We start from the raw sequence: 26,692 nt of genomic DNA, 5'->3' as shown, positions 1-26,692 counted from the left end.
CAACTTGCTCTTATAACGCGAAACATCCCGTGCTATGCTTTGGCGGCAATTCGGGACAGAAGAGAATTATCCTTAATTCCTCGCAGTCGATAACACCATTTTGGAAGTTGGAGAATTCCTGTCAGACTTTGTTCCTCCTCGTTGTAGATTCGAGCTGTTCTACCCTTTGTTTCCACGAGACATTGTTGTCCAGTGGAAACAATATCGACGTAAAATTTCCATTTAAGAGAGTTAAATGCACCCGAGAGGGGAGCATTTAATCGAAATCATTCGTTTCTTCTTTCTGCTCTATCTTTCTTGCGCGCGAAACGAGCGTATATATCATCGAAGGAACTATTTTAAATAAGATGTTTGTATCCTTAAATTGGTATAGCATATTTTTCCTTAGTTTGTTAATTTTAAAATAATTTAATAATCTTTCTAAATCAATTTTTCATTCGTTCTTCATTCGTTATACATTGAACATATTTAATCGTACGATCAAATTCATGAATGAAACTTTGATATTTCATGTAAATAAGTTGCGAAGAAATTTTCCAAGTTCAATCAAAATCCGTTTCAAGAAATAGAGAAAATTATTCGAACCTATTTTTTACTACATTTGCCAAACCTTACAAGTTAAAAATTATCGATCGTGTGATAAATCCTTGAATTATCATCCTCGAACGAGAGGAACGAATTTAAATTTAATTCATTTCACGTTTCAAAATGAATTATCAACGCCATTAATACGTTAAATCCCTTCACTTACGAAAATATATCATATACAACATAGCACATATATTATCTCCATATCGTTTCCACGAATTTCTCATTTACGAGGCACAGAAACTCGTATATAAAATCGATTTCAACCAGGAAGATAAAACTTTCGCGCTCGACGCGTCCCTGCTTCAACTTCCTTTTCGTTCCCTTTCCTATCTTCTCTCTTTCTTTCCCTTTCCTTTCCCTTTCCCTTTTTTCTTTTCCATTACATTTCATCAAATGGTCACGCTCTCGAGCAAGAATAATAAAGCAAATAAATTCGTTCCGGTAGAATGGGACTGTTGCAAATTGAAAAATGACAATCCGTTTTAATTAAGATGAACGATGCGATTAATTCAACGTTTTATTTATCGAAATTAAAATTAAAACGCGTTAAACATCCCGGGACTCCTCCTCTGATAGCAAAAGCTTGCCCCGGAAGCGAATCAAAATCAAATTGGACACGACACATTTCGGTGGTTGGACGGAAGAGGGTAGTTTGCGGGGGTAGTTTCGGGCTGTTTCTGAATTGGCGAACTAATTGTAGGAGACTTGTAGATGGGCGTGGATCTTGGAGTCGCTTCAACGGATACTGCACCCTAGCCTCTCTCGTCTTTTGTTTTATGGCTTTAATCTCTTATCCTCGAGGCAAGGAGGAGGGAATTATTAGAAGAATTTTTCATCTCCTGATGATATTAAATTCATTAGGAAGATTCCGTTAGAGGTTGAGAAGATAATTATTATTTTTTTATTTCTTGGACCCAACAGGTATCTATTTAAATTGTTTCGATCGTGCGTTCCTTTCCTTTCTTTTAAATCGCTGTTTTTGGGAGAAACTTAAGAATTATTTAATCATTTATTTTTCTAATATTCTAATAATTGTTATTAATTATGTATGCTGGCAAAATTCAGAATTTATATAACTCGTAATTTTATCGATCAATCATCGATCATCCAATACTAAGGAGAGTCGAGGTGTGAATTCGACGTGTCCTCTTTTATTATTCGATAAAAAATTTTCATCAAGCGTGGAGAAAAATATCCTCTCGTTTCACTATCACTAGCAAGATAATAAAATTCTTTCTATCCTTGGAACAATTCGTTGTTCTCCGTGCAAATCGGCCACTCGGCTCGATCGCCAAGCCAATCGAGGGGATCCCAGTGATTTCGACGACGAGTCGAGAGCGGTCTTTGGAATGATTCTTTTCGAGACGATTATTCGAGGACGATTGTAGCAATTAGTGCTTAATTGCCGCTGTGCTTCGGTGGCTGGAACAGTCCTCGAGCCTTTTTCCCCTTTCTTCTCAAAGGGGTGGGCCCCTTGTTCCATGATTTTTCCCTCGATTTATCATGCACAATATAGACGGTTATCCAGGATTGTTCGCAAAAAGGGGCGAGAACACGCCGTTAATCCGACCACTTAAAATTTAATAAGCTTATCTCTCTCTTTCTCTCTCTCTCTCTCTTTCGTTCTCTTCCTCTTTTGGCATGGATGCAACCTTCGATTTTAATAATAATTTTGTGTTGAAGAGATCGGCTCATTGCCGTTTTAATCCTCGTAATCTTCGAGGATAGCGAAGGACTTTTCGAATTTAAGCCGAGAATTTAATACCTTCTTCCTTCGAAGAGGTGATCGAATATCGAATTAATCGTCACTCGAAATAATTTCGAGGGAAAAGATCGTTGGCCTTGTTTTATTTGTATCCAAGATGTATCGTTAAAGATACATAAAAATAAAATCCATTCGATTTCCAATAATAAATAACTATTACCGTTACATTCGTTTTAAAACTCGTATACGTTTTGTAATAACTATAACATCAATTTTGTTTCCATGTCAATTAATTAACTATCACGTGAAATCGATATTTCAACATTTCTTCTTTTTTTTTTTTTTTTTTTAACTTTTTCTCTCTCGTATTATTTAGCGATTGACAAAAAATTTAATCACTCGATCTATTCGCTTGTTTATTCTTGGCCAACTGTGAAAATTGGAGGGCCAGAAATTCGCCATTTTGCATATTGACCCAGCATAGACCTGCGAATGAATTTGGTTGGTTGTTTACGAATCGAAGGATGTGTAAATTAGTCTTTAAGATCAACAGAAATTAACTTAATTAAATTGAAGGAAGAACGAAATATTCTTTTCCACGGAAAGAGCAAGACGAAATATCTTACCTAGAGATTTTTTCAACCTTCTTCCTCTTACCTTTTCTTCGAACCTTTTTTTTTTCACTTTTAATTTCTTTCCTTCGATATTCTTCGTTTTCATGGATCTTTAGACGTTCTGTGGAAGGAAAAGAATCACATTACAGATTTTTAATTAGGAGATTATGTTATTAGATGTCGAAGAAAAAAATTACCGTGATATTTCCGTTTGTTTTTTGAACGAAGATCAAAGGTATACCACTTGATATTCACTTTGCCTGTAATTCTTGAAGCGGATTAAACTTATTTCATGATCTTTTTAAATTATATATTACATATATTTTGCAGAAAAATTATGAGATCGACAGGACGTGGGTTTTCTTTAGAATGGTATTTTGTTCCAGAGCTGAATTCGACATCGCCGTCGACAGGCGAGCTCGGCGAATTGGTGGAAGACGTGGAGAACGACGAATTGAACAAAGACACGGACGACGATGAAGATGCCGTCGAGGACATCCTTTATATGCGCGGTGCATCGTTCACGATACACTTGGATCCCCCGCCAGAAAATTCCACCACGAATTCCACCAGCAAAATTATCGAGGAAACTAGCCCACCCGTCGATCTACGAGTCGAACTACGAGCCACGTCTCAAGTGTGTATAATAAAATTCCCCATTTTCAGAATTAAACGAACAAAAAAGAAAAATGAAACGCAGTTCCACGTAATTTCGAGAATTCGATTTAACAAATGATAAATTAATTAATAGAACGAATTGATGAATATTGATGAATGTAGATCGATTAAAGAGTACCGATATTGTATTTAATTAGTAAAATGTTCTTCAGAATTCGATATATAAATTATACAACATTAATTACATTGAGGAGAGGGAAAATTTTATCAATCTTTTCGATTGAAAAGAACGATAAAATTTTATATTTCGAACATTGAAATAATAAATATTATCATTGGAAAATAATAATAACGTTTTCAAATTTAACACATTGTATATAAAAATTTCTTCTATTTTTCACTTCTTGTACGATTCTAGTTTATAAATCGAACTCTCTGTTTACGTTTCACGAATTATAAGTCGCGATACACGCAGGAAAATATTGTTTTCGTCTAAAAATGCTCAAAGCTATTTCTCTTTCTTTTTTTTTTTTTTTTTTATAATCCAGACCGGATTTCTTTGCATCTATCTCGAATGATCGATCCAACAGCCGTCGATTTATCCGGAAGCAACGCAATTTCACGAGTTGTTTGTCATTCCATCCATATCTCTTTTCTCTCCATTTCTTTTTTCTTATTCTTTCCCACTCGCTTGTCCTTTCGTTTCTTCTTCCTTTTCGTTTCGTGCTCTTTCTTTCCTCTATAAACGTGAAATATCTCGCGGTTTAAGGATTAAGAAAGATAATTGGAAAATTGTTATACAATTATTTACCGGATGCTGACTCGATCTCGATCTTAATTCGCGTCTCAATGAATACAATTCTCTAGAAAGTCTGAAAATTCGCTACTCATTGTTCAATATAAAAATTCTTATTGATTTTTGGATTACGAATAATATTAAAAAAAATAGATGGAACGGAAAGAGCATAATATTATTCTTCGATCGAATTTTTAATATGGAGCCGTATAAAGATTTTAATCTCTCTTAATAATACAATTGAGAATTAGATTACTATTTTTGTTCATTTAAGCTTAATAAGCTGGATACCCGCGGATAGAAGAATAATAAAAAACTCTGTTCTAAGTGAAATTAGAAATTTTTTCGTAAACGTATCGCTATGCAAAATGATGTATCTTAATCGAGAATAAGATTTATATATATATATATGTATGTAGAAGCAAGTATAAATATCTTTAAATATAAATGAAATATTTATGTAAAGTTAAATATGTCAGTCACGTTTGGTTAGTCGAATATATGGATTCGTGAAATTTCGGGAAATTAGAACGCTCGATGAATCATTTTCAATTCCAATATTTAAAATAGCTTCTAGTGAAATATATTCGAGCGAACTTGTCGAATCTTTTTTTATTTATTTATTTATACCCTTACCGTTCCAATTTTTTTTTATTTGAAATTGTATTATTGCATCGCACGTGCCAATTAAAATTCAAAGAAAAATAGAAAATATATTTCTTTCTTAAAAATTAAAGAATTAAGATAAGATTTTTTTTCTAAAAAAAATCTCTAAATCATATTTTATGCTCACGTTTCTATCTATTCGCTATTCTATTTAATCTCATTTTCACTCGTCAAAAATGGAAAAAAAAAAAATAGAATTGTTTTAGAAAAAAAAAAAAAAAACTGTGCTCGTTTCCATGCAATCCGGACTTCGTCTAGCCTGATCTTCCGGATAAAAACGTGCAACAGGTCCTTCGAAAAATCAGTTCCTGCTCCATTTCTGCCATCTCTCGAATTTTCTCTCGACTAACAATGGAGGGGAAAAAAATTGCTATATTTTCTTTCAAATCTGCACCAACAGCACCAAATAATTTCCTCTTTCTATTTCTCTTCTAGAAGAAATACAACGGTAACACCGGTTGAAAATAATTTGACGTTTCTTTCTCTTTCAAAGTTATATCAACATCAAAGAATTGATTTCTCTTTTTCTTTGATCCCAAAGATAAAAATATATCTAAGCTTTCTTCCATATTTCCTTTCAAATTTACATTAGCAGGAAAAACAATTTTCTTTCCTTGATACTGAAAGCCACGTTAAAACGTTGCTTTCTTATTTCTTTCTCTTAGAAAGGAAGATACAATAGGAGATATATCAATAACTTTCTATTTTAACTTCTTTCAAAGTTATAGTATATCCTACTATTAAAAACAGAACGGAAACTAGTATCAGGAAAGACAATTCTCCTCTCTCTTCTGTTCTATCTACATCAATAAAAGAAAACAGTTTCAGTTTCAACATTTTCCAAAGTTGTACCAAGATTAAAGAAAAACCTTCCCTTCTAAAATCCTCTCCTATTCCTCTCTCTAAAATCCTATTAAAATTAAAAGAAAAAACAACTATTTTTCTTTTATCCTCAAATCTACAATCACCAAAAAAAAAAAAATAAAAGAACCTTAATTTCCCAAGAATCTTCTCGAAAATTATTCTATTCTAAAACCCGTTTCATCCAGGGCCCCAATTTGGAACAAAAACTGCCTTCCACGATGGAGAGCATAGCGAGCACGGAGCCAGCGTGCTCGTTAGACTGTGGCCCAGCCGGAAACTGTTACATCGAGCAGAGCCACGGCGACGACGTCGATCTGATCGACGACGACGACGACGACGACGACGCGGACGACGAGACGGGGGGCGACGCCTCGATGGCCGTGGATCTCGAAGGGAACGACGTCGCACCGAGACGGAAGCAAGGGTCCTTCAGGCAACGGTGTCAATGCCCCCTGGGAAGGGGTGGCGATCGATGCCAGCTCGGTGAGTGATATTTCTCAATTTCGTTATAATATAGCTCGCGTGTCTTCCTCGTGTTTTTCGTGCGTTCGAGGGTGAGGGTAGAGTAAGTTGGTCGAGGGTTTGGACGCTCGTGCTCCCTTGGACGGGAGCCAGTGTTCTTCGAGACTCTCTCGAGATTCATCGGCGCGCGACGCACGAGAGATCGATCGACCCTTCACGATCTCGAGCTCGTAGGGCCAGTAGTTTGATTATTCGGCTGGATCTTTTTGCCAGATGCCGTGTGAAGGGATTGCAAGGGGCAGACTAATCGTATCTAGGTCTGTTTGGGTTTCCTTATTTTTTGTTATAGAATTTAAAGTTCATTGAAATTTTATATGTGGTTTATCGAATTGTTGCCAGCAACATCATTATTTCATAGTTGGTATCGATTTGTTTTTCTTCCATACACATACTTCAAATGTTTTGTAAACAGATACGCAATCACGTATAATTAAATATATTCATTCAGCTAAACCACTACATTTTTATTTATTCTTTTCATTACCCAGTCAACATTTTCCTTTCTTTTTTTAAGTATTGGCACTCTGATAATTATTATCTTCTTCTTTCGTGATGAATTAAATTTAAATTTCTCGACAGAGAAGCCTGATATCGTGTTGGATCCTTCTCGTATCGCTTTTAATATAAAATTATCGAGGTTGTTAAGAAACCATTGTCTCTCACAGATTTAGGCGGATAATCAGGGGAAGGGGATGTAACCAGTTCCTGTTTGCACGCGAATTGGAAATTCAGTTCACTGGGCCACTGGGGTTCGTCACAACACTTTGATCTTAGACCCATTACTAGCCGGTACAGTACGGATGACACAATTCGATTCAGGCAGGGACCATCGTGCAATTAGTGTTCCACCGTGGTAACGCAATTACACCTTCCTCCTCCACGTTTAACTTTGTTCTAACGCCCCTCCGCGCCGATCCGAGAGATGATCGTTAAAAACGATTTTCTAAGTGAATACCTTCCCTCTGCTGGTCTGGGAATTTGAAATTGTAATATTTTTCTGTTTTTTTTTTTTTTTTTTTTTTTCTTCAGAAATCACTCGTATTTTGATTGACGTAGCGATTTAATTCGATTTTTTCTCTCTCTTCTTTCCTCTTTTATGAGTAGATCGAAGGGTTTCGATGATCGAAATATAAGTGGTTTTTTGTTTCCTTCTTTGAATTTCTTTTATTTTTCGTGGAAATTCGTTGGCTGGATTTTCGATTAAATTATTCGCATCTCGTTAATTTTATGAGGGTTTAATTCTATTTTTATTCGATTTTTTACTCTTTCCTTTTCCGCAATTTTAAATTGATTGCAGTTTATTTGAATTGGAGTGCTTTAGCAGGTTGAAGATGTAGTGATTTTTTTTTTTTATTTCTTCGAATTTTTATGTGTATCGACGAGGTATCCGATTGGAGAAATAGTGATTTTTCTTTGATTTTTATACGTAATGGCGTGTATCGAATTATTTTCGGTGAAAATTGTTGAAAATTGTTGATTTGAATTAATAATTGAAATTTTCTTTTTTCCTCGATCATGATATAGGTCTAATCTGTTAATAACAATTATTCATAAAAATTCATATCTTTCGTTTTAAATGTTGCTCGATAATAAAAAGAAAAAACTGTTTAACTATAATTTTACATCTTAAATTCTTTTATTCTGGAAATGTCGATTCCGTTTTCACAGGCAATACATTTCGATTGGCAATAATTCATCGAAATATATGAACGAGATTTAATCCAGCGATTTCTTCGTTAAAATTGATTTGATTTACGAGAAACGTACGACAAACTTTATCCAAATTATTCTTCTTTTATAACGAATCGCCGCGTGTCGATTCCAGCTTTACGAACGATCGATAGACTTTGCTTTTACGAGAAAAAAAAAAAAAAAAAAAAAAAAAAAAATATCGAATATCATAGCGAATAATATTTTTGCTTTTGCCGAGATACGACTAATTTTTCTCCCTCTCAATTCCGGTGGAAAGTCCACGATTGGTCGCGGATTCTAGCATCGCATCGATACCGTGATAAACAGTTTTATTTCATCGAACATCGTTATCCCGTCCAATATATGCACTTTTATTTTTCATGCTGACTATAAATAAATGGCAATGCAGATTCCTAGATAGATAGGATCATGTACGTATAAATTTATACGTTTGCATAGAAATTTTTAGGGAGGGAGAAAAATAGTAAAAAAAAAAAAAATTAAACCGTTTATTGATTTATCGTCTCGAGCAAATGAAAAGAGGAACATAATAAATCGACAAAACTTTCAACATCAAAGTTTTTAAACAAAGAAGAAAAACGAAATAAGGATATTTCAAAGAAGGAATAATTCGAAAATCCTTATTCCTATTGTTTAATCATTTCTCGATACACGTTGTAAAAAAATATTTAAAAAAGAATTTAAATATAATTAAAAAAAAATGAGTAAAAATGTATTATTCTTGCCAATATTTTTCTTTGTATTAATAACGAATATCACCTGGATATTGATCACCGAACAATTTATCGTTGAAACGAAACAAATGGCCGGTTGAATTTCCAATGAATCCTAGTTTGCTTATCATTTATTTATTTTCCGCGACGATTATCGCCAAGCAACGAGATAAACGAAGGAGAACGTATCGGCGAAGTCGGGCGAAAGCCGGATGAAGCTTGAAAGCACGATAATCGATGAGGAGAGGATGAGCGAATTCTTGCCATTCTCTCTGACCCGGAACAACCCGCCAATATAAGCAGATGATCCCTCGATTCAATCTTCAATTTGTGTTTTTCCCGAATCCATTATTCGAAACAAATGCACGAATGAACTGTAATAAAATAAAATTGTAATAATTGTAAATATATCGAGGAAAAAATATTTTGTACGGAAGATAGCACAGAGAGATGTAAATTGATGTTATGTAATTTTGTCAGGTGGATGAAGATATAGAGGACGTTCGTTTTTGAAATTAAATCATAGTTAAAGCGAGAAATTAAAGATTAAGATTGTTTTTATATTTTTACTTGAATATCTCTTGATTTCCTTCGTCTCTCTGTATGTCCTCTATAAATATAAATTGGTTTTCTTTATTTTGTAATATATTGATTTATCGTGTAATTATATATATTCGATACAATATACAATATATTGATGTATCGAATAAATCGTGTTAAAAAGAATTCTTTTGATTCCATTTAGAAAGATAAAGTTCGTATGCTCTTTATGAAAATATATTTACAAAAGGAAATAAAAGTATCGAGTTACAACTCTTTTTTATATCGTACGACTTTCATCCTCGACATTTTCTTTTATACGATAATTATGAATAATTTTTTAAACCATTCTGTCATTCACTCTGTACAATATACGACCAATCTTCTATGATTTTTGTGATATTTTTTCAACGAAAAGAATAATAGTTTAAAATATATATATATATATATTCTTGTAGGACATGTACAGGAATAGTCTTGATGTTCACTGTGAATCACGTCAAACGAGATTTATTTATCGGCTCTTTGGAATCGCCAGGGGCACAATTTCTCAGCAATGACGATCGATAAGCTGACGAACTAACGGCTATCGTCACCGTATGAAGATTTGTGAGTTTTCCTGCCGTTTATATCGAGCGTGGAAATGTTTTTTTTTTTTAATGACGTACTGTTTAATCGATACATCTAGAGTATTTTTTAATCTTATAATTTATATTATTAAATTCGGTATCGATATGGAATTTTATATTTCTTGATCTATCTGATTTTTGATCTTTAATTTTTCATTTTTAATTTCTTTTCTTTGTTTCCACAAAAAAAGGTATAAATCATGCAGAATTTGAATTGTTTCTTTCTTCTTTGTATAGAATTTTTATTTTATTTTTATTATTTTATTATTTTTGATAATAGAGTAATAGTTGAATGAGAAGCATTAATCAAAACAAAAATGTTTTTATTAATTTTAGTGAGGTTCGTTTCGAATAATGTTTTATACAATTTTTTCGTGATATTGTTCTGTAGAATTGTAACGATAAAATCATGAGTGATATTCAAAAAAAAATTTCACATTTTTTCCCCTCTCAAGTGGTTAAAAAACCCGTTCCACAATTTTTTTTTTTTTTTTTTTTTACCAGATTTCGATGGTCCACCTTCCAAAAAAGTAACTCTCCCGACAAAAAGTTGGCAAATTCGTTTGATGGTTTAAATATCGGAGAATTCCTTAAAAATTTTATCAAAAAATCCCCTCGTTGATATATACAGTTTTCAAAATCTTTTGAAATAGACCTCTCTCGACCGTCTAATTTTAAAACCGGAAAAATTCATTCAAACAACAATAAAATTGAATCTGAAATATCACAATACCCGCTAACGAACTATCTCGCTAAGAAATACCGCAATTTTTTTTTTTTTTTTTTCCTTTTCTTCTTTTACCTCAACATATGAATACATAGCCAACTGTTCAAATCATCTAATATCAACAAACGAAACGAAGTTTGCCTGCCTTTATTGGCTTATTCCGAGCATCGGGCTATCTCCAGTCTCTCTCTCTCTCTCTCTCTCTCTCTTTCTCTCTGTCAGAGATTCGAAATCACGGAACAAGGCCGTACGGATCCCTTGGCGATCCTTGAACAACTGAATTCCCTCGAGGGCCCAAGGCTGATGGAGTTGGCCCGGGATTTAATGAAACTACAATTTATTTGCGTTAAACTGTTGTAACGACTATGAAACTCCTACGGCAAATATTTGACAAACATTAGTTCGAACTTTTACCCCCACCCCTACCCTTACCTCCCCACGTGCCCTCGGCTTATTTAATTGTTGACAGTGATATATAAATAACGAGTCCAGGCTTACGACACAGGCTCACGACAATGTGGCTAATTTTGAGAAAAACTCGTTTTTCTTATATGTTACATTTAAAAAAAGGATGGAGGAAAAGGGGGTAGGTCGAAGAAGTGTGTTAATTGTTCGAACGGGTACAGATTCTTCGAATTCGTTCGCAGTCGAAATTTTCAATTTTTGCGGAGCACAGAACTCGAAGATCGGTTCATTGGTTCACTCTTTTTCTTCACAATTCGTGTCATATTCATCGGAATAATAAATGATAAAGTCGTCGAAAACGTTTAATCTTCTGATGCTCATCTTATAACATCTCAAAGAAATGTTAAAATAATTTGAATAGGAATCAAGAGTCGTTTTTTTTAATCGTTCCACAGTTTATTGTTTTTGAACGAAAGCGTAGGAGGAATACGATGCGTGCAAAAAGAATTCACTGCGGTTTGAATATCCATGATGGCCAATTTATTAAGTCGTATTGGAAAATCTTATTGGATTGTGAAATTGATTTGTGAGGAATCTATTTGAGCGTGGTGTCGTGCCAAGATTTTTGTTGCATTTAAATTTGTTTCGTCCTCCTTTCCTCGAATTTAATTCGGTGGTTGATTTAATTTGAGCGAATCAATTATTCAAGCTCGTTCCTACGGGGGTTTAATTCGAAATTCCCCCGTAGGAGAAAAAATGTTATATCGAGCGTGGGAATAAAATTATTAATGGAGGGAAAACTTTTATGAAACGTTTATTGTTATCTCTTTTCGGGAAAATTGGAGATAGTTTTATCAGAGATATAGATTTATATAAATTAAATGTAAAGGGATAAATGGATAACGGATAATATGAGAACAATTAGATGAATTTCTTCTTCTTCTGGAATTAATCTGGAATCAATCAATTTGATTTATTAGTATCAAGATTTTTATTATCATTAATTGATCGAAGAAAATAACAATTATATAATAAATTAAATTCTAACTAAATTCTTGTTATTTTTCTCTATGAAAATTAGAAAATAAATTTGTTTTAAAAATAATTTGAAAAATAATTACTCGTTGTCAGTTTCGTTTAATTATTCCGTGAATCTTTCTCGTGAATTTGATCAAATTCAAATTTAATATCTCACGAAATAGATACTCTACGAAAATGAATAATATATTAAGAAGGGAAACGAAGGATTTTAAAAATAATCATTCATTTATTTTAATATAATACCTATTTTATCTTATTTTTAATCTGCCAAAATAGACAGATACAAATTATTAATTAGATTCGCTTCTCAAACACCTTGCACGATTCTGAACTAAGCAACTTGCCCAACTTAAAAAAAAGTCACACAAGTTTTCTCAATCTCCTTCTTCCATTCCCCTTATCCCCTTCGATCCGTCTAATCGTCCATCATCGATCATCCTCGATCGCATCCGTCCAAAAGCTGCGATGATGCTTTTGCACTTTGATCTCCTCGAACGTGAAGTATTACATCATAGATAATGGCTAGCATAATCTCTCTCAACTCAATCGCTCCCCTTAAAACCTTCTAACCCTTCTTTGTATCCCGAAATTAATTTGGGGAGTTCGACGTGTCTCAAACAGGTTTCGTATAGCCTGCTTCGACGCATGAAACTCTTGGAACGGGAATAGTCGCCGACATGTCTGGAGATTCGAGCTGAAGGTATGAAACCATCGATGATTCGAGGATATGGAAATCGATCGATCGAAGATATTAATCGAACCAGGAATTCGAAACCGCGGATCGATTATTATAGTTTCTTCGAGTTTCGACCTGACGGGTTCGAAACTGACGGCTTTGCAGTAATTTACACGCGGTTTTCTCCCTCCTCTTGAGAGGGAGTTTCGAGGTAGTCAAGTTTTTCAATTTTAGAATTGGTTATGGGTAGGTTGTTTCCTGGATTTATCGATGGAGACGAGTCTTTTTTTTTTTTTCTTTTTTTTTTGTTTGTTTGGGAGAAAGGAGATTGATCGAGGAGATTCGACGAGGGTTTGTTAGCGTTTCTGGTTTGATTTCGTGATTGGATCTGAGCCGATTTTTCGCCACTCGTTCTTTCATTATTAATCCTCGAGTTATTAGAGATATTTTATATTTGTGACAACAGAAAAAACAATCTTAAGAACGTGATACGATTTTATCATTGCTGAGTTGCAATTGATATACTCATTTATCTTGTACACATAGAGTTGTATTATTTATGACGTCAAGAATATAGACTCACACTCTGCTCCATGAATTTAAAATTTAAATAGCTGCAGTATATTGACTGTACAAAGGTAGCATAATAAATTGTCTTTTAATTGAAGAATTGAATGAATGGATTAATGAAATAATATCTGTCTCTAAATTATTTAATGAATTTAGATTTTTAGTTAAAATTCTAAAATTTAGTTATGGGACGATAAGACCCTATAGAATTTTATTTAATTTATTATTTATATAAGTATTAATTTATGAATAGTAATTTAAATTTGATTGGGAGGATTAATAAATTTAATAAACTTTATTTTAATATTTAATTTTTAAGTTTAAAGATATATTTTGAGTTATAAATTGTAATTATAAGAATAAATTACCTTAGGGATAACAGCGTAATATCTTTTGATAGATCATAAAGATGATTGCGACCTCGATGTTGAATTAAGATTAAAGTTAAACGCAGAAGTTAAAATTTTGAGTCTGTTCGACTCTTAAAATCTTACATGATTTGACTAATTACCATGTACCAATCGTTAATAATAATTATCACTTATCTTGATTAAAATAATTATCATCTTTCTTTTCGTCCTTCTCTTAACTAACAACCTTCCCTTCCTTGAAAAAGAATCGAATTCGAGAAAGAACCGTTCCTCTCACACATTCATCCTGATAATCTGGATACGATCGACAATTCCACAAACTTGGAACAAACAAATATATTGGTAAGATAAGAATTATAAAGGCAAGAAGGGGATCTGTTTCCTCCAAGAGTTTCGAGCGTAAGGGTTTCCCTCCCAATTTCGAGCTCGTCGAATTTCCACGAGAAGGGCTGATAAAAGAGCGAGTACGTACAACTATCGAGTGGATATTCGAGGAAAAAATTCTACGTGTGTACGAGAAGGAGGGAGGGGAGGGGATGGGTTTCCGATGGCGGACAGGAAATTGCGTGGATCGACCATAAGAAAAAGTTGTCTGGTCGTTGAATCGAGCAAAAGGAAAGGAAAAGTTGCGAGCCAATCTTTTTTTTTAATCCCTTGCTAAAGAAAGCTAAGAGCCAAGCTTTTCTTAGAAAGGCTTACCAAAGACACGTAGGAGTGTACTGATCAATTTCTGTGAACAGCCTATTCTATTTTTATTTGTGTGAATATATTATGAAGAGACAATTGAATTATAATATTTTTGATCGAGATTTGTATTCGTGAATTGTTCACTTTGGAATCGATCCTTCGAAGAATATTCCACGAATATATATATATATATATATCTTCAAAATTGCAACGGAAAAAAGAGAGATGATTTCTTAGAAATAAATGGAAGATATGAAATATATATATTCGAGGGAATTAAAAATCAAAATATTGATTTCTCTCTGCAACGAACGAAATCGTGAAACAGAGAAGAAAAGAGTGAAACCGAAAGTGAGATCTATTTCACGAAATTACATGGAAAGCGAAAGTTTCGCGCAAATTGTTCGAATAGTTCTCGTGATTAATCATACATATATATAATATTTAAAAACTGTATTCACTCTGTCCAAAAAAGAAGAAAATATTTTATTTCACGCGTAAAACTGTCTTCGCAATGACCACGCGCCCGTCCAAACCAGAGGCGGACAAATAAAATTTCCGCGCTATATGATTCGCAACTTCAAACGTCCCATCGAGCCTCTAATTGGCACCGCAGGACGTGTCCGGAAAATTGGATTTTCCACGCGCGTGTCCCCGAAAAACGAACGCTTCCACGAACGAGGACACGACGAGGGGTGGACAGTAATTAATCTTTCCTGGCCTCGAGGACAAAACCGGCGAGTTTTGTCTCAACGTGTCGAAAACACGGTCGGAAAACAGAGTGAGAGAGAGAGAGAGGGGGGAAGAGGAAAAGTTCGGTCGGTGGACGGGTTTTGGATGAAAATCCGCGTGCTATGCGCCCTCCACTTTTTGCACCGCAAAAACCTTCTCGAGTTTTCGAGAAACTTGGGCGAAAGATTTCGAAATATCGGAGCATCGAGTTCTAGAAACCTGTTCTCGACCCCGTTTCAATCGCATTGCCACTTTTTCCCCGAATTGTTCGAAGAGGGAGGGGACGATAATTGGAAAGTGTGTCGATTCGGGAAACGAGAAACTAGATAGCATTATCTCGAGGTTCTGGGGGTGGGTGAATGAAAAGTGTAGGAGTGTTTGTTCCGGATTTTTAATGACGAAGGTTCGAAGAAGTCGATAAGAATGGAAATCTTCGTATTAAATACGTATTAAAGATGTATAATTCAATTTTTGAAGTTTCATTGAAAAATTTTCGACGAGAAGATTGATACGTGTAATTTCCTTCAAACTTATATCCTCTCCTTTGACAATTTTACATATGAAAACCCGCTTGCATTTCTATTCGACAGTTTAACTTCCAAACTACCTCTGGCCACGAACAAACGTGCACACAAGAGAACTCTAAATAACACGCACAAGAGTTATAACAAAACTGGCTAAACTCTCTATGCGTTGTACATTATATACACTTTTCACGAATTCTCGGGAAACTAACTCCGCCATCGAACGAGGAGCCAATTAGCATAGCTGATTTTTAGTAAAAAAAAAAAAAAAAAAGAGAGAGAGAGAGAAAAAACGAAACGAACCAATTAAAAAGAAACGGTGGGAAGTTTTTACTCGTAGCCAGACAGGCATGAGAAAAGTTTCCAGCCGACACGAGGGGACAATTAAAGAGACGAATTTCACCGAGGTTGGCCATGCTTGGACGGAACAATGCGGTTGCTTAATAATTTCCAAAGGTAAGGAGGGGAAGAGAAAGAGAGAGAGAGAGAGAGAGAGAGAGAGAGAGAGAGAGAGAGAGAGAGATCGAAGAACTTTGATTTCCCTCAGTTTGCTATTTTCGGCTTTCTGTTCACCGATCGAACGTCTCGTTTCGAAGTGAAAAGAGACGAGATGGGGGTTGAGGATGGTTATTGTACAGCACGGTTCGTTTCTTCGATTTCTTCGTTCGATGCTTTCCCTCTTCGTCGGAGGGAGGAAAAGTTTAGTTTCGGTCGGGGAGAGGAGGAGGAACAAGCGATGATGTCTCGAAAGAAATATCGAAGGGATGGTTCCAAAGGGTGAAAAGTTGGGCGTTACGTGTTCGTTTGGAGCAATTTTTTCTTCTTTCTTTTTCTTTTTCTGTAAAGTATAGATAGAATTTTGTAGAGTGAAATTTGAAAATTATTCGAGTATTAACGAGGGTTAATTTTATTTTGTATTACAATGTTCAAGAAATATAGATTTGGATTCGATAAAGAAATATAGATTTGCTTCGATAAAATTTTTCCATAGATTTGGAAGTAATTTTGATTTAATTTTGAGCCAAAAATAATGAAATACGGATTGTCGAGGAGAAAAAATTGCTGCGATAGGCAAGAAAATTGGCAAAGACGTAACGACGCGTGTGAATAGAATTCTCTGACTACGAGAAGGACGAAACTATGCCAGGAGCTGCGGTTCCAGAAAAATCGGCTCCATTAGTGGCCGAGGTAAAGGGCCAAGGTCCAACCACTGACGCCACTCGTGGTTGTTCGATTTGCGGTTATAATGTCAATGCTTTCCAAGTTTTTTTCTTTAAAAAACCTAAAAATAAATAAATATATATAATTTCTACTTGAATTATTATTCAAATAATTTTGAATTCTACAATTTATCATTCGTATCGTTTTCAAAAATATATTCTTTATAATATTCTTTCTCAAAGAAACGAAACTTTCGCTACTTTCAATACTATTGCAAAAACATTCATATATTTTCAACGTTTTCAAAATATTTTCAATCTTTTCCTCGGAATCCTATCGTTCTATAAATTCTCTATATGATTCTCGGAATAAACCTGAATCTATTTAAAAAAGTTGATTTTGAATTTTCTCCGTTATATACGCGTTTCCAAGATTTCCTTTTTAAGATTCTAAAAAAATTCGAGAAACATTATAAAACCTAACCTAACGCTTCGAATCCCAATTTTCACCTCGCCAATTTAAACCGATCCCTCAAGATGCTCCTCCACTTGAGGGGGAGAGGAAGGGATACAAGTCGCCCCGGCAAAGTTTCAGAGAGCTCCCTCGAGCGTTTCGAACTTAAATCCGGGAAAAGTTGGGACCCCGGAGAATCTGGCCGCACCTTGAGCGCCACACCGGAATTTCCTCTAATTGTCCTTTCAACGGGGGGAGGAAACGAACAACTTCTGGAGCATGTCCAACCGATAAATGATCCGTGACCGGCCCTCAACCGCCCCACTAATAAGTCTAATTCGATCGATTCGGGGATCCCGTATGCAAATCCAGGGCGAAACAATTTCGAGGAGATCGATCCAAAGTTTCACGAGCCTGCAAGGACCGATTTTCGATCAGAGGTTTCGACAGATGAGGGGCAAAGGTCTGTCTTTTAACCGCTTTACAAATCACTTTCGTGTCCCGATCAGAATTGGAAACTTGGGAACGATTCTCGACGAAAGGGGGATATGGATAACAATTAGAACGTTCGATCTATCGATTGTTACTTCGTTCTGGAAACGAAGACCGTTCTTCAAAAAAAAAGAGAGCGATTAGATAGAACGTGTTTTCTAAACTTTTTTGGATCGTATTTTGTAAATATTCTTCGTTTAACTTGACGATCGATGATGTCTTTTTATAATGATCAACGAGTTATGAAGAAAGTATGATATAAATAATAAAAATACAAAAAATGATTATATAATTAAATATATCTTGCATTTTTATTAAAAAAGTAAAGTAAAATATAATTGTATTTCTCTCGCAAATATTACACGAATTTTGTTCTCAAAACACGTTCAATTTTTCATCCCTGTCAAATGTTGCTCAATTTTAAAAAACAAAAGAAATCAAAAACCGAAGATTGGAATGAAAAAAGAGGAAGAAGAAAATATCCAAGTTCACCCTTGATGAAATTTATAAAAATAGTATTCAACGATCGGGATTTCTAGGCCTACATCTACGCCTGTTAAGAAGATTGTTCAAAAAGTATTCCGTTCAACGGTGATAAAGAGGCGGAAGACATCTCGCTCATTGATCTGTTTACATTTACTTACGCAACGGATTCGCGGCGGGGTGGAGACGCCGTGAAGAAGTTTCCAGGCGCATTATAGCGTCCGAGGAAACTTTCCACCATCTCGAAATCCTCTTAAGATCTTTTTCGGTTCTACACTTTGTTCTACTTTACCGTTCTTCTCCGAGATCTCTTCCTTGAACGACTAAAATGTTACCCTCCCCTCTCCCCCCTTTAAAATCCTCTTCGACGTTACAACGATACGGGAAGGAAAAAAAAAAAAAAGAAAAAAAAAAAAGAAAACGTAACTATACGAAATAAAACAGTCTGAAGGAAAATAAAAAAGGAAAATTCGATCTTCGAAACGAAGTTTCAATTCTCTTTTCTATATCTTTATATTCTCGTGTTATTGTTCACGCGTTTGACATTATTGAATATATTTGAATATTTTATGTATTTTGCAAAAAATTAGGGTAAGATAAAAATACCCTTTATACTTATAATATAATATTATGAAGTAAGTATAAAATTCGAGATTTATAATAAGAAATTTTCTTCTCTGCCAGTCCAAGGAAAAAGTTTCGTTGTATGTTATCCGATCTTACGCGAGGCATTCCAGATTAGACTTATGACTTCTCCCTTACTTTGTGTTATTCACTTCCTATGCTATTTTTCTTTTCACGTCACGTAGACGCTTTTTCCACATTGCAAGATAAGTTGGATAGGAAAAAGATGAAGCAGTCGAAATACACGCTCTGTGGATTTGAGCAAACATTACCTTCTTCTACCTTGTTCCTTGTGCATGGCATAATATAATGTTCTATAATACAATGTTATTATAGAATGTATTATATTTTTTAAAACGGTGTAGATNAAAAAAAAAAAAAAAAAAAAGAAAAAAAAATCGATTTAAGAATCTTTTTCATCAACACTTCCATCATTAAAAGGGATAATTTAAAACTTTATTCCAATCATAATCCCATCCTTTAAGAGGATTTGAACGTAAACCTTTAAATAAATTAATTTTCCTCTGCTTTTTTTTATATATTTTCTTTAAGTATATCACCTAAGAAAATATATATATTTTCAAATTATATGATTAGAAGCGTTTCGTTATAATTACTTCTAATTATCTCTAACAGCTTTTCAACTTATTCTCGATACGTGTTATTACCATTAAATTAATTAAATGAAAATGTGTGCTCGTCACAGAAAAATAGCTGCATAAACAGCAAATTGATGGTTTTAACATCCATTAAATACCTTAGTGCGTAACACTGACACAACATAGGGGCAGCTTTAATTTTGCAAAGTGCGGGACAGTGAGTAATTTCGAAATATCTCGTCGTCCACTTCCGTATAAAACGTATGTCGGCTCGACTGTGATTCACATTACGACCGAGACACGTCTGGCGCGGTTGAAGTTTTTACACGGGGTTGTTGTGACGGGTCGTACGCGTAAATAGCGGAAAGAATTATATCGCCCGTTCGAATCATTCATCATCGTTCAGAGTTTGAAATTTCTTTGAACAATTTTGAAAAATTTCCAAATATATTTTACGTCTAAAATTATTTAAAATTAATAAACATCTTTTTTATTTATATATATTATTTCTTTAAACAAGGATTTATCTCTTACATTTATTTCACAGAATACTAAAAAGAAATATTATTTCCCAACATATGTATATTTTATACATATTATAATTGAAAAATATGCGTGGAAATTTCTATACCAGAACACGAGAAATACGTAGAACGAATAAATAACCGCGAAATTAATCACGCGCGACGTTGAAAAATTTGAAGACAAAGGGAACACTTATTCCCCCCAGATCTAATCTATCCAGAGATCCGCTCTAGGAATCGCATCTCCCTCTCGCCTGGCAATCGAATTTCCCTCGAATTCGATTTCTTCCGCCTTAGTCCGATTTCTTCGACTCCACGTGGAACCGCGTGAAACTGGAGCACGATTCCCTCTTCCCTCCCCTCCTTCCCCCTCCCCTCCGATCCATTACGAGTCCATTTACCCCGAGAGGAAACCGTCACGGAAGTGTCGAGGATGGAACACCGCTGTTTCCGTCCGCCATTCGATGGCAACAAATCGGTGGCGGACAGTCAATCGTCCTTTCCTTTCCATTTCTGATTCCCCTTTGCGGTAACACAATTTCGACGCGGAGTTTCGCTCGCGCGTGTGTATGTGCATATCTCTGTCTCCATGGATGGATGGAGAGGGGGAGTTCGTGTTTTCGAAACGATACGAGGTCTGAAATTCGGACGGGGGGAGAGAGAGAGAGAGAGAGAGAAACGAGAGTTCGATCGATAACAGGAGGCAATTGTTATCTTGCTGGTATTAATGTTGATCTTCGGTGTTTGCTAATTTAGAGGGAGGGGGGAGGGGGGGGGGAAGCCGTCGCCTGTAACGCTTGTTGTAATTGCGTGGACGTCGATCGAACGATGAAAATGGCTGAAAATGGCGGACGAAGAATTACTCGGAGAAGAAGGGATGTTTGCTCTGTTCTTCTTCTTTTTTCTTATTTCTTCTGGAAAATTTTCTTTGGCAACGGTTTTTTTTTTTTTTTTTTTTTTTGGTTTTTTTCGGGGTTGCGTTATTAAGTTTGGAATTAATTTGTTCGATAGGTAGTTTCCTTTGATTTCTTCTTTTTTTCTTTCTTTTTTAATATGTATTCATTCCAAAGTTTCGAGGAGAAAAATGTATTCGAACGAGATTCTGGGGTAGGGTTTTTTTTAATTAAGGAAAAAGTTTGTAGAAATTTGATAAATAATTAAATACTTTTATAACTATGGATAACAACATAATTCTATCTAATTATTTTCATATATTAACCTAAATTTTTAGATAAATATTATAAATTGGTAATTCTAGTGTTAATTATTGAACTATTTTAAATAAAATAAAAAATAGTCATGGGTTTTAGTTTTTCTTTTATATCTACATTAACTTAAAAATGTTTGTTAACATTTAATATGATCGATGGCCGATGATTTACAGCTTTAGTTGGATTGATGATTATCTAGATCGTTGGATTACTATTTAGCATTATTAAATTAGATACGAATCTCTTTTTTAAAAACACGTTAAATCATCTCGATTACATAATTTATCGATTCATTTTACGATTTGATATCTAACACTAATATTTTTCATTATTCAAATTATTCCAATTCAACAAAAATACATTGAATTATTTTAATGTGTCATCATGCCATCGATCACTTTTTTATAAAATATTAATATAACCATAACGATTCCTAAACGATTTCTCTTTAAACGATGGTAGCAAACGCGTGTTAAAAAATACATTAGACTGTTTCGATATTATCGGTTCGATCGTGCATTCTGACCCCAATCTAAGAGAAAGTAACGATGTAATCGTGGGTCCTCGTAATTGTATTTTCTTTCTGGAACAGCTAGAAGTTAAGAGAATTCTTTTGCACTTTTTCGACCTGGGAGAAGATTGGCCGGAGATGGACGGTGTCCCGGGGAGTCAGTTGAAATTTTCAATAAAGATGGAAATGAGAAAAGAATAGAAGAAGGGTTTGGAAACTTGGACAGTTTTATACGCGAGCTATGACGTTATAGTTAACTTGGTTGTTTATTACACGCGACTATGCACTGCATAGTTATGGAATATCAAAATTCGATATCCGGGGGTTTATATGATATCTAATTTAAATTTAAAAAAAAAAAAAAAAAAAAAAAAGAAAAAATTAATCTGATATTTTTAATAATTCATCGCGCGAATATTCGATTTGAAGCATCGAATAAAAATATACATCATGCATGAAAATTTCAATTTAATTTGTTTAATCTTAGATTATTCATCGAATTTTAATATTCGCAATATATTTAATTACTTAATGCTACATTAATACTAACACAGGATGTAAAACACTATACACGGCTTGTATTTAATAATTCTCTCCCGTAACGACTATAACTAAAATTAAAGTACGAATTAAACTTTCGTTGAATTATAATCCGCGATATGAGTTTAATTCCGTATCCATAAGCTGAGATATCAGGTACAATTGAAAATGAATAAAATATATTTTACAAACTTACATCTAATCTTCGAATTAATCTAAAATTTCTAAAATGCTTTTAAACCTCTAAGTTTAATCTAAATAAAAAAATAAATCAATAATCTTTCAATTTTGAACAAGATTCGCTTTTCAAATTTATCACAGAATTGACAAAAACAGAATTGATATTATTATTTTCAACGAAACTAAATTTCAAAAAAAAAAAAAAAAAAAAACTCGATCGTATTTTATCCTAACGATTCGAACGAAAGGAATCTATGAAAAAAGCAGAGATAAAAAAGTAGAAACATTTTTCCACCGTGAAACACGAGAAACACGAGAACAAGCCACAAAGCCCGCAATATCAAGAATGATTTCGAGTATACATCCATAAAAATGGCCGCCGCCCGTAACAAGATTGCCACTACTGCGCTTTCCGACTCGAAACCGATTTATAATCCCCGAAAGGGCGAGGTTCGAGCGTAGCTCGCATTAGCCGCAACGACGAGTAAATAATTGTCCACGTTGAAAACGTGACGGCGGTGTACGCGTTTGGAAAGGGAAAAAAAAAAAAAAAAAAAAAAAAAAGAAAAAAAAAGGGACACAGGGCTGAAGTTACAGTTTCATTACAGTTGGCCGCGGAACGGTGAAGTTGAATTATCGCCGTTGAATTTCCCGCGACAAAACGCGTGGATCCTCGCGAAGACGCGCGCGATGCGAGGAACCGTGAACCGCCACCGGTGATAAATCAATGGAATTAGGTCGAGACGAATTTATGGCCGTGATTACTATGACCGATCGTGTACAAGTGGCATACACGAGCGAAAACACGATTCGCGAGGAAAAGGAAAGAAGGAGGAGAGGATAGAGGATAAGCAGTTTTTATGAGAGTGGAATGAGAAAGTTTCAATTTAATTGAAATTGTATTTTATGCGAGGAAAAATTTTGCATCTTTCATTTGAGTATTATCTAAATGGAAAGTTAAGTGGAAGCCATTGTGAATCTCACGATGTATCGATGAGAAAACTTTGATTTTGTTTAATAAATCGAAATTGAGTTATTCGATAATTTGGAAAACGAGAAGTAAAATAAAGTAAGTTTCTACTTTTTATCTTTGTGATTTTTTCAAGGTAATTTATGAAAGGAATCGATTAATTTTCGTTCTTAAGTTGCGACGGTTAAAATAATATTTTTTTCGTATCGTTGCATCCTATCTCTTGCATAACGTGCTTTTATTTACAATAGTCGCAATAATAAATTGACTTATAATTATTTAGATTAATTAATTTATTAAGAAATATAATATTCTTACGAGGAGCTCCGACCGACACGTCCGCACCGCTCCGTGTTCGAAACACGACTCCGGTTAAATCGATATTTTGGAAATCAATAACGTTTGACTTTGCCGTTTCCTCGTGCCGCTGTTCGCATAAACCATAACATTCCATTAAATTATCGATACCAAAACACGTTTTAATTTATAAATTATAAAGTAATGTTAACAATATATTTATCTTAACAATATTTTGTTAAGATGTTATTAACAATAATGTTTATATTAATAGAACAATATTATATTTTTTATTTTACAATATAAAGAAAAATTAATAATATTGGATCGATAAATAATGAAATATTAAAATATAAACAATATAATCTTTTTTATTTTTACATAAAAATATATATATAATTAATAAATTATTAATAATAGATAAATTATAATTTTATAATAATAGAAAAAGAAAAGAACAATTCGCGTAAAGTTTTTCTTTAAATTCCCGTATTAAAAAATTATTATTCCACTTTTTTTTTATTGTAAGTAATTCGATAATAAAATTGCTCGCGAAAATACAATAACAATGCGAAAAATCTTTCAGGATCTTTTTCGTACAACGCAAAAAAGAGTGGGAATATGCTCGATGGAGGCCACACTTGAGCTCTTGATCTCTAGTTAACTGGCTTTTTGAATAATCAAAAACGGCTGACGAAGTCAATATAACGAGAATATTAAAAGATTTGAGATTCGATAATTTATTCATCGATTCCCGATTTTAGCAGAATCGTCGCTTTAAATTGGTTGATCATAATTTTTCAAATTTTTATTAATAATTTTAATAACACGCTCGTTAAATTTCTTTCCTCTCGTTTCGTAAATTAAATTCGTTCATCATAAAACATCTTACGCTTTAAAATATCGGTAACGATTTTAAAAAAATATAACAGCTTAAACTCTTTACCCCTTTAATCCGAATAAACAATTAATATCAGCAATATCGAGAAATCATTCCTCAAACTTCTCAATGTTCGATCATGAAAAATGCATCTTTCATTTAACTACTCGCATCTACGAAAAATAACTTCACCGTTCAATGATTAATTCCTCACAATTACTCTTCTCGCTCATCACTTAAGAAACCTCGAACGTGCAACGAAAAATTCAACGATAATAAAATTTCGAAACCCAAGAACCGAATCAAAAAGGAAAAGAAACCTTTAAAAAAAAAAATCCTGAATGAACAAGCTCGAAAGGAAATTAAAACGCGTGTTCCACGTATATAAAACGGAGAGAAAAATCGAAGGGGCCTAGATCATAGGGATAAAACTCTCTTTCTCGGGAATTTTCGTGATAACATTATCAGGGGGGAATTATCGATAAGCCGGTAAGCTTTGTGCGTGCCGTATCGCTGGTTTCGATGAAAATGGTAATAAGCCGGGCCAAGTTGGACGTAGCGGGCAATGGAGTGCCGCTTTGGACACGCGAACTCGTGAAATCCCTTTAGTCACGGAATCCCTCCTTCCTTTTTCGCCCGGTGATAATTCCATGCACAATTCGATCCGCCTTTTGGAATGGCGCCCTTTACGGAGGCCACGCGAAACGAAAGGGACATCGCGAGCTGGATCATCGTGGATTAGAAACCCGTTGGCAATTTTTGTTTGCCTCCAAAGTATTCTTTGTGTAAGTCTTAGTCGTGCATGGGTGTGTGTATGGGAAAGGAAGAGATAGAAGTGGAAAATCGATCGATCGAGAAGTTTAAAAGTTTAAAAAGGGGGGGAGGATCTAGGAGGATTGTTAAGACATTGTTAAATTTCGTGGATAATTTAGCTAATTTAATTTAGATGATTTCCTTGGATGGGAATTGTTGGTCATTTGATGGGATATTGTGTTATTAATTTCTTTTTGATTTTATTTGAGATTTTTATTTGAAATAAATAGGGAATATCTAAAGAGCTGTGTCTTTAAAGAAAAATGAGTGGTTTGAACAGTGTTCATCTTGGATAAAAGTAGAAGAAATAAAATGGAAAATAATAAAGTGCAAACATCAACTCTTCTTATCTAATATAAATAATATGGATAAATATTAAATAAATTAGAAATAATTCACCTTTCATTTCTATTAAAAATGAATGTAAAATAACTATAAACCCATCGAAGCATCTCGACTTACCAAACCATATCAAACGAAACGAAACATGTGATTTATACGCTCAAAAACCTCACCAAACTGTGCCAACTATTTATCCATTCCACATAAGCCTCCTTCCGTTTCCACCGAAAAAGAGAATCTTCTCTCCACTCTCCCTCCTCCCCTAAAAAAAGACGAACACAAAAGAAAATAAAGGAAAGGAGAAAGAAACGATGTTTCACGACTCCATTTCGCGGAGGAAAGAAGTTTTGCAACTTACAAAAATGGCCGAAAGAAGAGATTCGAACGAATGGGGAGGGGGAAGGAAGGGAGAAACGGCGAAACTTGTTCGTTATCGCGAGACGCTCGTAAACGTCTGCCCCTCCCCTCCCCTCTTCCTCCCCTCTCCCTCCCCCTCCGCCTCCTGTGAAAAAATAGAGGCGAGGCGAGGCGAGTTACACGCGAGACGACGGGCAAAGGGATGGAAGACCCTTCTTCTTCTTCTTCTTCTTCTGCTTCTTCTTCTTCTGCTTCTGCTTCCTCCCCGACGCCGATACTTAGCCTCGACTTTCGTACGTCTTCCACGGGGGGGGGAGGAAGGAGGGGGAGGAGGGGAGAGGGAGGGAATGAAGGAGGGAATGAAACGGTGTACGTACCGGCATGCGGCGTTGTAAAACACGCGCGGAACCATGTTTTTTCCACGACGTTTCGCGCGATGAAAGTGGCCCGACTGCCAGGGGCGCGAGATACATCTAGACCCTTGGAGCGGAAAATTGAAAGGACCGGCTTCCTCTTCTTGCGCCTCTGCTTCTTTTTTTTTTTTTTTTTTT

General features: G+C 34.7%; 1 protein-coding gene across 2 annotated transcripts in view; it reads left to right on the top strand.

The window, feature by feature from the left end:
- The window catches only part of LOC122715063 (pikachurin-like), a 189,036-nt gene that overhangs the window by 81,513 nt on the left and 80,831 nt on the right, over positions 1 to 26,692 (top strand). For both annotated transcript variants that reach the window (XM_043936974.1, XM_043936976.1), the window contains exons 4-5: positions 3,297 to 3,547; positions 6,040 to 6,337. In XM_043936974.1, coding sequence (XP_043792909.1) covers positions 3,297 to 3,547; positions 6,040 to 6,337 — 549 coding nt within the window. The remainder of the gene's footprint in view (positions 1 to 3,296; positions 3,548 to 6,039; positions 6,338 to 26,692) is intronic.

Source organism: Apis laboriosa, unplaced genomic scaffold (genome assembly GCF_014066325.1).
Source record: "Apis laboriosa isolate Shangri-la unplaced genomic scaffold, ASM1406632v1 scaffold34_cov151, whole genome shotgun sequence".
Lineage (NCBI taxonomy): Eukaryota > Metazoa > Arthropoda > Insecta > Hymenoptera > Apidae > Apis > Apis laboriosa.
The sequence above is the reverse complement of the archived record's forward strand: the minus strand, read 5'-3'. Positions and strand labels throughout refer to the sequence as shown.